Source organism: Euprymna scolopes, chromosome 7 (assembly GCF_053919585.1).
Source record: "Euprymna scolopes isolate OS-2025 chromosome 7, ASM5391958v1, whole genome shotgun sequence".
In the NCBI taxonomy this organism is placed as follows: Eukaryota; Metazoa; Mollusca; class Cephalopoda; order Sepiida; family Sepiolidae; genus Euprymna; species Euprymna scolopes.
Genome location: NC_136488.1, coordinates 148,563,982 through 148,577,437, shown reverse-complemented (window position 1 = coordinate 148,577,437; position 13,456 = coordinate 148,563,982). Strand labels below are relative to the sequence as shown.

General features: G+C 32.0%; 1 protein-coding gene across 9 annotated transcripts in view; it reads right to left on the bottom strand.

The window, feature by feature from the left end:
• Window positions 1-378: 378 nt before the first annotated feature.
• The window catches only part of LOC145280045 (uncharacterized), a 434,510-nt gene continuing 421,432 nt past the window's right edge, over window positions 379-13,456 (bottom strand). For 8 of the 9 annotated variants that reach the window (XM_080131714.1, XM_080131717.1, XM_080131720.1 and 5 more), the window contains 2 exons: window positions 4,017-4,051; window positions 379-1,054 (listed from right to left, as the gene is read on the bottom strand). In XM_080131714.1, the coding sequence (XP_079987840.1) occupies window positions 1,023-1,054; window positions 4,017-4,051 (67 nt within the window). In that variant the 3' untranslated portion in view covers window positions 379-1,022. The remainder of the gene's footprint in view (window positions 1,055-4,016; window positions 4,052-13,456) is intronic. The other variant, XR_013868533.1, reaches the window with a different exon arrangement.

Below are 13,456 nucleotides of genomic sequence, written 5' to 3'. Positions count from 1 at the left end.
CAGTAGAGGAGATTGAATATAAGTTAGATTCATATTTTACATAAAAATCTAAAAAATGATTACGAGTGAGGCATTTATAAATTCATTGAATCAAGTTATAGAAAGCAAAGGTCATTATTGTTACGAACAAAGATAAAAAAAAAAAAACATTTTTTCTTTTTCATTCCAAAGACGAAATTTTAGATTGGCCAAAAATTTTGTTTTGTTGAAAAATCTAAATGTTAACCAAAATAAAAATAAAAACTCATGTTAAAAACTAATTTAGAAAAATAGACATTTTTAATTTTGTGGTATCATTCATGCAGTAATGAGCTTTCAGTATTAAAATTGAAAAACACGATGTTTTGAGAGCATTTAATAAAATAACATTTTCTTTAGTTGTTTTTTTTTTTTTTTGAGAGACAAAAAAAAGATGGCTGCGAATGTAAGGGTGACAGGCAGAAGACAGAATGGATTGGAAGAAAAATAATTTTTTTTACAGATTGTACAAAACAGATAAAAATTTACTTAAAAATTGAAATAATAATGAAAAAATGATTCACTTGCAAAAAAAAAAAAAAATATCTGAAGCCATGGAATTGTATTGAGTTGTTTTAAGTGAAAATTAAAGCCTTTGTGTTTTTTTTTGTGTATTTTTTTGTTACATTCTCTTATCTTCAGAGTTTAGCTGCACTTAAAACCAAGGCCTCATAATATTAATAATAATAATAATAATAATAATAATAATACAAAATTATTTGACAGACAAAAAAGAAACAGTTAATTATCTGTCAAAATATGAAAGCACCAGTCATAAAAGGAAATGTGTAATAGCTACCATTTTGTTTTTTTAATAAGTTGGTAACCCTTATTACACTTAAAATAGTTCTATAGCTGTTTGGCAAAGACTTGAATATGTAGACAAAGAAGACAAAAACTGTTCTTGCAAAAAAAAAAAAAAAAGGTCTTGAAACTCCTTTGTAGACTTGAGCCATGGAATAAGCAGCATATCTCAGCTTTTTGTAATAGACTGCCAATGGAAATTAGTCACATTTTGGTATTTCTTCATAGATGTCTGTAACAAAAAAGAAAGGAAAAAAAAAATGAACATTAAATGTCAAGTTTCAGAATTTTGGAGATGAGGATTGATAATTTGTTTTATTCTGACTACTATTCTCATCTTGGCTGTTATGTTCATACTGTTTTGACTGCGGTAACCTCCAACCTTCTTCAGGTGCATCTTTTCGAACTCTGGAATCTAATGGTCGAATTCAAAACTTATATGAAGTTTCAAACTGAACTCCTTACAATCTATCCTCATGGATTAAAAAAAGGGTACAGTTAAAAATTCTCTATATGGTTCCCAAGATGCACCTGAAGAAAGTCAAAAGTTACATCGAGTGAAACATAGTGAATATAACAGCCAAGATGACAATGGTAAGTAATCTGAACTATATACAGCAATTGTTAAGTAGAATGTAAAAAAAAAAAAAAAAAAAAAAAAAAATGGTATTAATATATTTGGTATTAATTAAGGTGGAAGAATAACCTCACATCTCATCCCATATTTTATCCAACATTTACTCTATTAAATAATTTAATAAATTAAAAAAAAATGAATTAATTTCAAACTTCTGTGGAATTTGCTCATTTTGCAATAGCCCCAGTATGCATGTCTGGAAATGAAACACATGTCTGATGAAGGGATATTCCCTGAAATATAATGATACTTCACTGAAGCAAGTAAGAACAAAATAGATGTAAAATATTTATATATATAAGCCTGAGGAGTCCTAGAGTGGATGAAACGTGGAATATTCAGTGTAGCTTAATTGCCATATATATTTTATAAATTACTATATATATATATATATATATATATATATATATATATATATATCCAATAATCGTAATGGGTTAAAAAATCATTCTCAAAGTTTTTATAATGAAAAAGATCTTTTTTATATACATTTTATAAATTTTGAAAAAAGTTCAAGCTCAATGAATATTTTTATTGGGTTTCAGAGCATATATAGTGTAGTATAATAATTCGCCAAGTTCCAAATATTAATTTTTCTCAGTTGGTAATTTATTACTTTTCAAAAGGTATCTATTAGATTATTGTTTCATATTACGACTAACAAGTCTGCAAAATTATGTTATTGCTGCATATTTAGCCACGTACTCCTCAGATGTTTACCTTGAAACTCTTATAAAAACACCATTTTTGGACAACTTACATGGTTCATGTAACCAACACACTCTGCCGTTCCTTTTCAGCGTTGAAGTTTATAGTCATTAAAAAGATTAAGGTAAACAGCTAAAGACTACACAGCAATAATTTTGTAGACTTGTTAGTCGCAATACAAAACAATATTGTAATGGATACCCTTTTGAAAAGTAATAAATAACCAACTGAGAAAACTTGATATTGGGATCTTGGAAAATTATTATATAAGTTTAGTGGTTAAATTTAAATTCTGAAAATCAAAATTTGGACACATATATTCGAGTTAAGAATTTATTGTTTGACAAAAGTAATATATAGAAGGGGTTATATTAATTTCCTTAATCCATGGATTTTCAATAATGGCTCATATCATCAGAGGAAATGAAATGCGGTTAGCAAAATGTTCAGCTGTGAAAAGGCACGTATTTTGCTTTTCAGCACAAATATTGAAAATAGTTTTCCTTTTACAATAATTATTTTCATATAATTATCATTCACCATCCAAAAAACTATTTTCAATATTTGTGCTGAAAAGCAAAATACGTGCCTTTTCACAGCTGAACATTTTGCTAACCGCATTTCATTTCCTCTGATGATATGAGCCATTATTGAAAATCCATGGATTAAGGAAATTACTATATAACCCCCTTCTATATATTCCTTTTGTCAAACAATAAATTCTTAACTAAAAAATATATGTGTCTATATTTTGATTTTCAGAATTTAAATTTAACCACTAAACTTATATATTGCTCTATTCTTAAATATTGAGCTTTTCCTTTTTGGCTAGGATCACCCTGAAAGTATTACCTCTAGTAATATCTATCAGGATTTTTAATCTGTGTCTTATCTCGCTTATATATGTAAGTGTGTGTGAGAATGAATGAAATGATGAAACACTTTGATTCCTGTTGAATAAAAAAACAGTTAAATGCAAGTACAGAGATGAAGGTTTTCAATTTAGAAACCCATTCGTTGTTTCGTTGTATTTGTTGAGTGAGTTATGAAAGTTGATTCAATTAATTGCCGCGTGGATTTTTTTTTGTATAGATTTAATTAAAGTGGCATTTTTAAAGTCAAAACAATGATCATATTTCAGAGTATGGGAATATAAAGCATTGAATGTGTTATTAGTTCTGATGGCCCTTTTACGCTCGTAAATACTCATTTTACTTCTTTCACTTTTCCCACTAAAATGGAGACACAATGCGTATTATTATATCAGAGATTACTAATCTATATGTATAAAAGGCGAAATAAAATTACTAATATATATATATAAAAGGCGAAATAAATTACTAATCTATATATATAAAAGGTGAAATGTGTGTGCGTGCTTGTATGCCTCGCAAAAACTTTCAACAAAGGCGACGGATCCTCACGAGATCAGTATCATTTTCAAGCTCGACCCTTCGAACGACAAGTCATCGTCACCATTGGATTGACTTCGCTTGATTTCAATGCTCTTGACTTCTGGTTTGGCGATGGAGACATTGGCAAAGATGTCCAGTATTTTTTTTCCTCCTTTGCATTACGAGTTCGAGCCTGCCTGCCTACTGTTGTTTTGACGCCCCCCCCCCCACTATCATTTTTTGGGGGGAGAGTTCCTTACTTCACCACTTACACACCCGGGCACCCTCTCACCTGTTGTTTTGATACCCTCCCGCCACCTTACCCTGGGGGTCCTTACTATATTACCTAAACACCCGGGCAACGCCTGGCACTCCCGCTAGTAAAGCTACAAAAGACATGCATTCGAATTGTGTTAAAAAGAAAAGTTTTTTTTTATTATTATTTATCATCTTACCATCTGGTGAATTCTCTTCTTCTCCTGGGGCATAGCTGTAATCAGAAAGAAGAATTAATGAATTTACAAACATAAATAGATGATTAGAATTTGGAAATATTTCAAATACTGTTACTAAATACAAAAGATGAAGTCCAAGACTTTTGCCATTTCGAGGAATCACTCGTCTTTATTGCACAAGAAGGCGACCATCTTCTGCCACAAAAATGTCTTCAAACTACAAAAGTCTAGTAAGAACACGCAACATCCACCTTATTCTTTCAGATTATCATTTGTTTATGAAACAATTTGGATGGACAAAGATGGACAAGAGAACAGGTTAAAAACGAGTTGGTTCTTTATTTCCAATCAAATCTTAAGGAATTCTACAAACATGTAACTAAACGTATTGAAAAGTCCAATGATGTTATAGACCAGTGGTCTCCAAAGTTTTCGAACAGAGGGCCATATTGCCAACTTTTTAGAGCTACACGGACCAAATTAAAGAAAAAATTACCTGAACATGTTTTATACTCTTTTGTTCATTCACTTTGATTTTTAGTAAAACTGGTTCTCCAAAACCTCATTTTTAAAATTATTTTCAGAACAAAAGAAAAACCATCACACTATTTTTACACATTTCCATTTTAAAAATATTTCCAGAATATTTTTTTTTTTGTCTTCTATAAGAGCTCCACAGGCCAGATTAAAGAGTTTGGCATGGAACAAAAGAAAAACCGTTAAACTATTTTTACACATTTCCATTTAAAAAATATTTCCGGAATATTTTTTTTTGTCTTCTATAAGATCTCCACAGGCCAGATTAAAGACTTTGGCAGGCCGGATCTAGCCTGCGGGCTGTAGTTTGGAAACCTCTTTTATAAACAATATTAATATATGTATGATTAAATAAGTCTGTTTTTTTTATTATTTTAATGATGAAATAGAACAATAAATTTATATTTCAGATATTTTTAGAAATGACATCAAAATTAAAAAAAACAAAAAAAAACATGGTGAAATATGCTTTAAACCATACATTAATAATAAAAAGAAATATATTTTATGGTTAGGAGCAATATTGATGACTAAATTGCATCTTCAGGCAGTTACGGAAAATAAAACTTTAATAAACTTATTTAAGAATATGTACAAAAATTTTCGGTAAAATAACTTATTTTTAGTCAGATTTAGGTGTTTTATTAAATAATTAAATGTTCTCAAATACTCAACACACACACACATACATATATATATATATAAGGTAAGTGAGATGGGAGAAAACACCAGTAGAGTGCTCGCTTATTTAAAAAAAAAAAAAGACTTTAACAATAATAGCATAATATTTATTTATATATGTATTACAGAAGAACAGAAAAACATTGGCATAGTCGGTTTCAAATCCAAACAAAGAGGGCAATATCTGGTCCCCTATGTCGGACTCTCTTCAGCCTCTGTTTATATTTATTTCCGGACAGACAGATATAAACAGAGACTAAAGAGAGCCTGGCATAGGCGACCAACCCAACGGTACCAATACTTTCTTGATCCTCTGTAACACACACACAAATATATATAAGTTACGTTTGCCATTTGTTTAAAGGATTTTATTTTATTTTTGTCACCATTTTCAGGCGGCGAGATTCAATTGAAGTCTTCATGAAGCATAAAAAAATGTTGAAACGGTGATCAGTTGGTGTAGGCTCCTTACTATGTCTATAAAATGTTTTATATATATATATATATATATATATATATATATATATATATATATATAACTATATAGGACTATTCACTTATCAAGTGCTTCCTTTTCAGATTAAATATGTTTTTAACTCTTTTTCAGTGTTTTATTTACTGTTTGCTCCTATATATATATATGTGTGTGTGTGTGTGTGTGTGTGTGTGTGTGTGTGTGTTTAAAAAAAATATATTTCCTTCACTTTTCAGATGTATCATCAAGTGAGTCTTCATGTACACTGGAACTTTTACTCCTGGTTTGTTTTTGTTGTTTTTTCCTCATTTCCTCCATTTTTTTCATATGTTTTTAGCAGATATGGACACATTTTTTTGCAATTTATGACAAACCATCATAAATTGCTGTTTCATTTAATGCCTCAACCAGAAAATTTTAGCTCTGCTACAAATATAATTTGTTAATTTTCTTTATTTCATCTGATGAGAAGAATAGCAAGAATAGCATTCTTTGAAACTCTGCGGAATAAGGATTATGGAAAATTGCTTCTGGAGTATTCAGTCGAACAATAAATTTAATTGTAAATTTTAATTTACAGTTTTAATTTCTTTTCTTTCATTTATACATGTATATAAGTAGAATACTTGATATTTTTTATAGAGCAGTAATAATAATAATATAGGTTCACTAGAGTTTCAAAACCATTCCAAAGTAAGTGTACTAAATCTAAAAATGCAGATAAAACACGCTTGAAACGTTATAGATGTGTTGCTGATTAAAAAAAACAATGAATACACACTATATTAACTAGAAAGCTTTTATTCGGAGGGCTATGGAAAACTTTTGAAATATTGTTGTTTTTTTTCAAGGTGCTAATGAAGCCTAAGTTTTGATGAACGATTATATTCTTATATGCAAAAACAGCATTATACATCAAATATACTAGCAGGGAGACCTAACGTTGTCCAGGATTGAATGAGAATCGATAAATGTTCCATACTTCCAATATTTTATTGTCATCGAAATCAGTGAAATCGCCCATTCGTCAAATTACCTGCTGTAGGAAGCTCACATACCTCCCCACAGTGAGTATTATTGACTAAGTAATAATACATTGTACTCTACACTGCACTGTAGAGAACTTACTGCTGATTTTCGGAAATTATTTTTGAATGACTTGAATTAAAGTTTAAAATGCAAAAGTCAAGTATCATGGTTGGATTATGCTTTAAACAGAAATATTCATTTTGAACACACCTGACTTATCAAAGAACTTACTGTTGATTTTAAGCACTGTGCCCTTCTGCTTGTGTGATGATAAAACTTCTCAAATGCACTCGTGATGTTAGGCTGTATAAAAGTATTAAGTTTTGCCAAAATCGAATTGCTTCTTCTTTAATAGAACTTTTTCAATTTTCAATACTTATCAAAGATATTCTTATGCAAAAACCTATGTAAGAACACTTCCACACACAAAGTACATTTGTGTGAAGTTTCATAAAAATCTGCCCAGCCGTTTTGGAGTTCATAGGGAACAAACTATCTCTCTCTCTCTCTCTCTCTCTCTCTCTCTCTCTCTCTCTCTCTCTCTCTCTCTCACACACACACACACACACACACAGAGTGTTTTTTTTTATATATATATAAGTAAAGATATATCTTTCTCTGCTTGTTTCATTCTCTAATACAATCCATTTTAAAACAACCAAAGAACCTGAACCAAAGCAATGTTTATAGACATAAGAAAGAAGAAAGATAAGCAAAGAATAACAGAATTTTTAAGACCAGTTTTGAAAGCTCAGTTTTTCTCGTCTGAATTGCGAGATTAAAAGTTTGTGGTTTCCCATCAGCAAAGAGAGAGAGAGAGACATTTCCAGCAGAAGATTTCATTAAAAGCTAGCAAAAAGACATTCACGAAAGGATATGATTGGTTGGTGGTGGAAGTACAAAAAAAAGCCAACAGATTCATAACAAGTAGATAAAAAAAAAAAAACTCATTAAAGGTGAAAGATACTAACAAGTACAGAGTGTAGCAGAAATACCTCCCACATTTTAAACTTTCAAACATGGTCTCTGCAGGTTCGGTGTGATCCTGAAAATCTGTAAGAACTGTTGTAAGGCCTTATCACAAGGTGTTCCAGAAGCTTTCTTTAATGTACTTTTCAGAGTGTCTACAAAACGTTCTGCCTGTCCATTAGATCTTGGATGATACAAAGGTATAGTGATGGGTTTTATTTAAAACCTGCCGCAGAATTTCTTAAAATCAGTTGATGTGAACTGTGTCCCGTTGTCACTGACTAAGCAATCTACAACGCCAAATCGGTCAAAAAGTTCATGAAGGAAAGAGATAGTGACCCCTGTGGTGGATCTCTTGCACCTGATACCTGAGTATACCTGAGTATTTCTGGCTATTTCGCAAAGCTATCAACTACAATCAAGTAGGATGGCATGATGCTGTTCCAGGTAGAAAATCAATACAGCTATGGGTTGCAAATTTCAGAGCTACAGGTTCAGCACTTAAAAAAAAAAAGCCACCTGGAAGCGCTTGAACGTATTCGAGTTGTGAGACTTTCTCTTACTCAGTCTCTTACATGTTCAGCTCGCAAATATGCTTTGACCTTGGGATTGCGTGATCGAACAGTCAGAAGAATTATATAATGTAGCACGCTGATATGCAGTTCCATCCATACAAATTAACGATTGCTCGGAAACTGCATGAGCGCAACTGGGAAGATCGCATGTCGAAATGTGAGAGATATTTCTGCCGCACCCTGTATTTGCTTTGAACCTATAAAAACAGAAGGATATAGTTATGCCATGAGATTTTCAGAAAGATTTTTTTTTAAATGAATATAATTTTTTTTTAAATGAATATAATGTTTTTTAGTTTCGGAATTTTTTTAGATGATGATTGATAATTTGGATTATTTGGACTACTGTTCTCATCTAGGTTGTTATATTTAAATCGTTTCAGTCAAAACAGAATTATAATTGAAAAATGAGACAATTTTAGTAAACCTCCATTACATTGTTAACTTTTTTTTATTCTTCCTTATCGATCGTAACCAATCAAATAATAAAAAAAACATCAGATAATAAAAAGGGTCATTTTTTTTAACTTTCATATTAAAGATCCGTCTCTTGGGTTACCGAATATATAACACATAACTGGAAGAATAAGATCCGGTTCCTGTACCAAAAGGGCAATATAGTAATCGATAGTAATGGAAGTTCGGTAAATTTGTTAACTTAAGTGGAACGACTCATCAGAAACTTGTTTACATTGGACTTGAAGGCAACCAAGTAGGAAAAGCAGGAAAACAGAAGACAATTCCACAGACGTGCACATTCTAAGAAAGAAGCTTTGTTCATGGAATCTACATTTAGGTTTAGGCACAGATAAAGAATGGGGGGAATTATTGATAGTTTTTCAGCTAGACAAGTGTTTCTTGTGAAAGTTTGGCGAGGGGGGGGGGCATACAGAGACAAACTCGCAACATCTCTTCTGTGAGATAGAGGTTGCAGCGAAGAGAAAAGGACATCTCCCACGAGGCCACAAAGTCTATTTTGAACCCTATCAAGGCAGGACAGGTCCTTTCTAGCAGCTCCTACCCAGATGTGGCAACAGTATTCCATCCTTGGACGTACCTGGCTCTTATATAGATAGAGAATTGCATCAGCAGTAAGATATCTACTGGATCGATAGAAGGATCCGACCATTTTTCCACAGTTAAAGATGTGTGAGCATCAAAAAATGTTATGCTCAAATCAAGATTAACGATAAGCAGCTTACTAGTGAATTTGAGAGACAAACTTTGATCAACTCCCATGCACTCTCCAACACTCACGGCTCACCAACTATACTCATTTGTCATAACCAAACAATAAAACAATATATTTTTATACATAAGTGTTTAGCATCCTTCTTTTGAACCTCACAACAATATACAGGGTGGAACAATAAAATTGTTGCACTAGAAAAGACGACATGATTCCAGTTCCATTTGATGAAAACCGGGTTTCTTTTTTTGTTGCAGACCACTTCAAATCTTCGAAGTCGGCTTGAAAGTCAACACCAAAGTGTACCTGGATGTGCTGAAGAGTGTGGTGATTCCCTAGTGCAATCAAATGACCGCTGGCAGACTTTGGGTGTCGCAGCAGTTTTTGGCGCCGGCCCACAAGTCCAACGAGACACAGGCTTGGCTTCAGAAGGAGTGCTACAACTTTGTACCCTTCTCTCACTGGACTCCTCTTCTCTCTTAAACTGAACCTGCTGGACTACTTCATTTGCATATACATCGAGAACATCACCAACATGACCTCCTACAACACCAAAGCCAGCCTGATCGCTGCCATCGGCCGAGTATTCGAAGGTGCTTGTGGAAAAGGCATGCTTCTTGTTCCAGACCTGTATGAAGCCGGTAATTGAGGCTGAAGGCAGCTACATTGAATAGATGTCAACTCTACTTCATAAAGTTACATGCATTGATTTTTTTCAATAAAAGTTTTAAAATAAAGCTGTAGTGTTGTTTTCTTTAGGGCGACAAATTTATCGTTCCACCCTGTACAACACTCAGTTCATTGGTTAGTTAAGATTTTATTATGTTCTTGAAAAGCAAGAAAATTAGGTTCACATTAAAATTAGGTTCATATTAAAATAGTGAGGATTTTGTGCTGCTGTAGTATAATACATGGCTAGTATCTATATGATTGTTTCAGATAAATTTCAAAATTTAAATAATTTTTTTTTTAATCAATTGTTCGTTATAGAAATTTACCAAGACTCTAAGAGTTTTGATTACTGTAGTATTCCCTCTCCACCAATTGGACTATTTAAAAATAAAGAGGGGCTTTATTCATGACAGGGCGATTGTAACAAAGAACTACAAAGTACATTGAGATTCTAAGAGCTTATGATTAAAATTTAGATTATTTATTTTAAAACGTAATGAGAGGTTTCTTTCATGTGAAGTCTTCAAATCTCTTATAGATGTTCAAGGTTGAAATCTTTATGAAGATGAGAAAAAATAGGTTAAAAATAACTTTGTTATTTGAGATTTGCCTAATCTATTCCTAATGCCTAAGAATCAATATAAATATTGACTAAATAATGTTGATTTGAAAAAAAAAAAATCAAAATAAATAAAAGACAAAAACATTTGAAATAATTTAACTGCCAAAATAACTAGAAAAATTATTTAATGACCCAAACCATGAAAAATTATGAAAAATAATCCAATGGGCAAAATCATTGAAAATAATTACTGACTAATATCATGAAAGAAAGAAAAAACATGTGAAATAATTTATTAAACAAAATCATGAGAAATAATTTAATTGCCAAAATACACTAGGAAATTATTTAATGGCCCAAATCATGGGAAATAATTGAATTACCAAAATACACTAGGAAATTATTTAATGGGCAAAATCATGAGAAATAATTGAATTACCAAAATACACTAGGAAATTATTTAATGGGCAAAATCATGAGAAATAATTTAATTGCCAAAATACACTAGGAAATTATTTAATGGCCCAAATCATGTGAAATAATTGAATTACCAAAATACATTAGGAAATTATTTAATGGGCAAAATCATGAGAAATAATTGAATTATCAAAATACACTAGGAAATTATTTAATGGGCAAAATCATAAAAATTATTTAATGGTCAAAATCATGGGAAATAATTACATAGGAAATTGGATTAGGGTCAAAATGAATGAAAAAGAAAAGAAAAAAAATGTTTACGAATTAATTCCCATTCGTTTGTTTAAAGTTGTGTTAATTACATTATTTTCCTTGTTAATATTTATATTTCAACTATGTTTCAAATGATGTACCCTCAGACCTTCTTCAACTTTGCGTATGTTAGGAACACCATCGAAAGCAAAGTTTAAATATCAATGTTGATGAGGACAATAGTCCAAAGAAAGATGATGTAAAATTTGGCGATTCCTAACCTCCAAAAAGTTTCAGGCATGTTGAAGAACAGTTGCAGGGAAAAGAGAGATGAAAGGTTCGTAGCCATTCTCTACGGAAGAAACTGGGAGTCATGATCAAAAACGTGCAGTTGAAAATATGCAAAATGCAATGTGTGTCTACTGACGATGGAGTCAAAGTTGCAGGAAGTTTTTTTTATTGCTGGATTTTATTGTGTGAAATATTATTCATTTTGTGACCTCTTCACAAATGAAGATTGATTATAATATCTCTCCAAGCAATACTGTCCCCATGACAGTTTTTCAAGGAGGATGATAGGAATGGTAAGCCCCAATGAACTGGTATTATCTTGGAATTCTTCCTTTTTCAAGACTAGTTGTCTTGCAAAGGTTAACGAGTCTAATCTACTATTCTTTTTTTTATCACGGTAATTTTAATTTAAATAGGATTTCATTTGGTGATTTTCATTTCCCTTATTTTTTTTTTTATTTTTTTTTTTTTTAATATGACCTTCCTTCTGTTTTGATAAAAATTAAAAAATAAAAACAAACAAACATAAATGATTAATGGCTGATAGAATGAGAACAATCTACCCCTGTGGATTAAAGAAAAAAAAAAATTCGGTTTGAAATTTTGTATAAGATTTCTTAGTTTGACATAAAAGATTCTTCAGCTTGCAAAAAAAAAAAAAATAAATAAAAAAAAATATGCCCCTTTGGAGTTACATCGGCCGAAGCGTTGTGAAAATAACAACAAAATAAGAACAATAGTCACAATAATGCGCATGATCCAAATATAAATCAAATCAATCAACTATTTACATGAAATCAATGTGTCAAACAGACACCCTCATCTGAATATTAAACCGGGCTTATGCCTTTACTTACTGAGAGTATTAGTGATTGTGATGCGGAGCTTAAACGTGGCACATAGTCTATGCAGGTCAACCCTCCAAAAATCGCTTCTAAGCTACACATTATTTAGCAATTATATACTATTGGAGGTAAGTGTAGAGATATGACTTTGTATTTTACTCTTTTTCACCCGAAACAAAGTATTTTGCCACTTAGACGTAAGTGCTACTGTTTAGGATGATGTCTAACAGGGAACTGTCATGAGTTGAGCAGTGAGATGTCTGTTCACATTACATTTAAACTTATGCAGTTCAGTACAATCAAGGAAGCAGGAAACAGGGAAGGAATTCCAAAATCTAGCAGTCCAAGGGAAGAAACTATTAGAGTAGAAGGCTTTCCAGCATCTGGGCACCTCAAGAGTGAAGAGGTAGGATTTTGCTGCTTATTGGGTTAGTCAGGGAGGGGGGGTATGTATGTCGAGGGGTCACAAGTGCTATGAGTTCATGAGAGCACATTCCATTAAGGTACTTGTAAAACAGGTACAAGGATGCAACATTGCAGTGATGGAACAAGAGAAAAATGCAGGTTGTCCTCGACGGTCGTACATCTAAACAATATGATATAAATGCAGGAGTGCCTCAAGGGTCTATCCTTGGACCTCTATTATTCCTAATATTCATAAATGACCTCCCTGACAAAATTGTCTGTAAGCTGGGTATATATGCTGATGACACCACGCTCTATAACAGACACGATAGGAAAACAAATGAACACATTTCTAAAGAAATGGCAGAAACACTAGGGGATGACCTCCAATCTGTAGTGGAATGGGGACAAAAATGGATGGTCACATTCAATGCTGGCAAGACTAAATTTGTTTCCTTCAATAACTACAAGAAACCTTCTCTACTACCAATAGCAATGGCCAAAGACTCTTTATCTGAAAGTACATCCTTTAAACTCC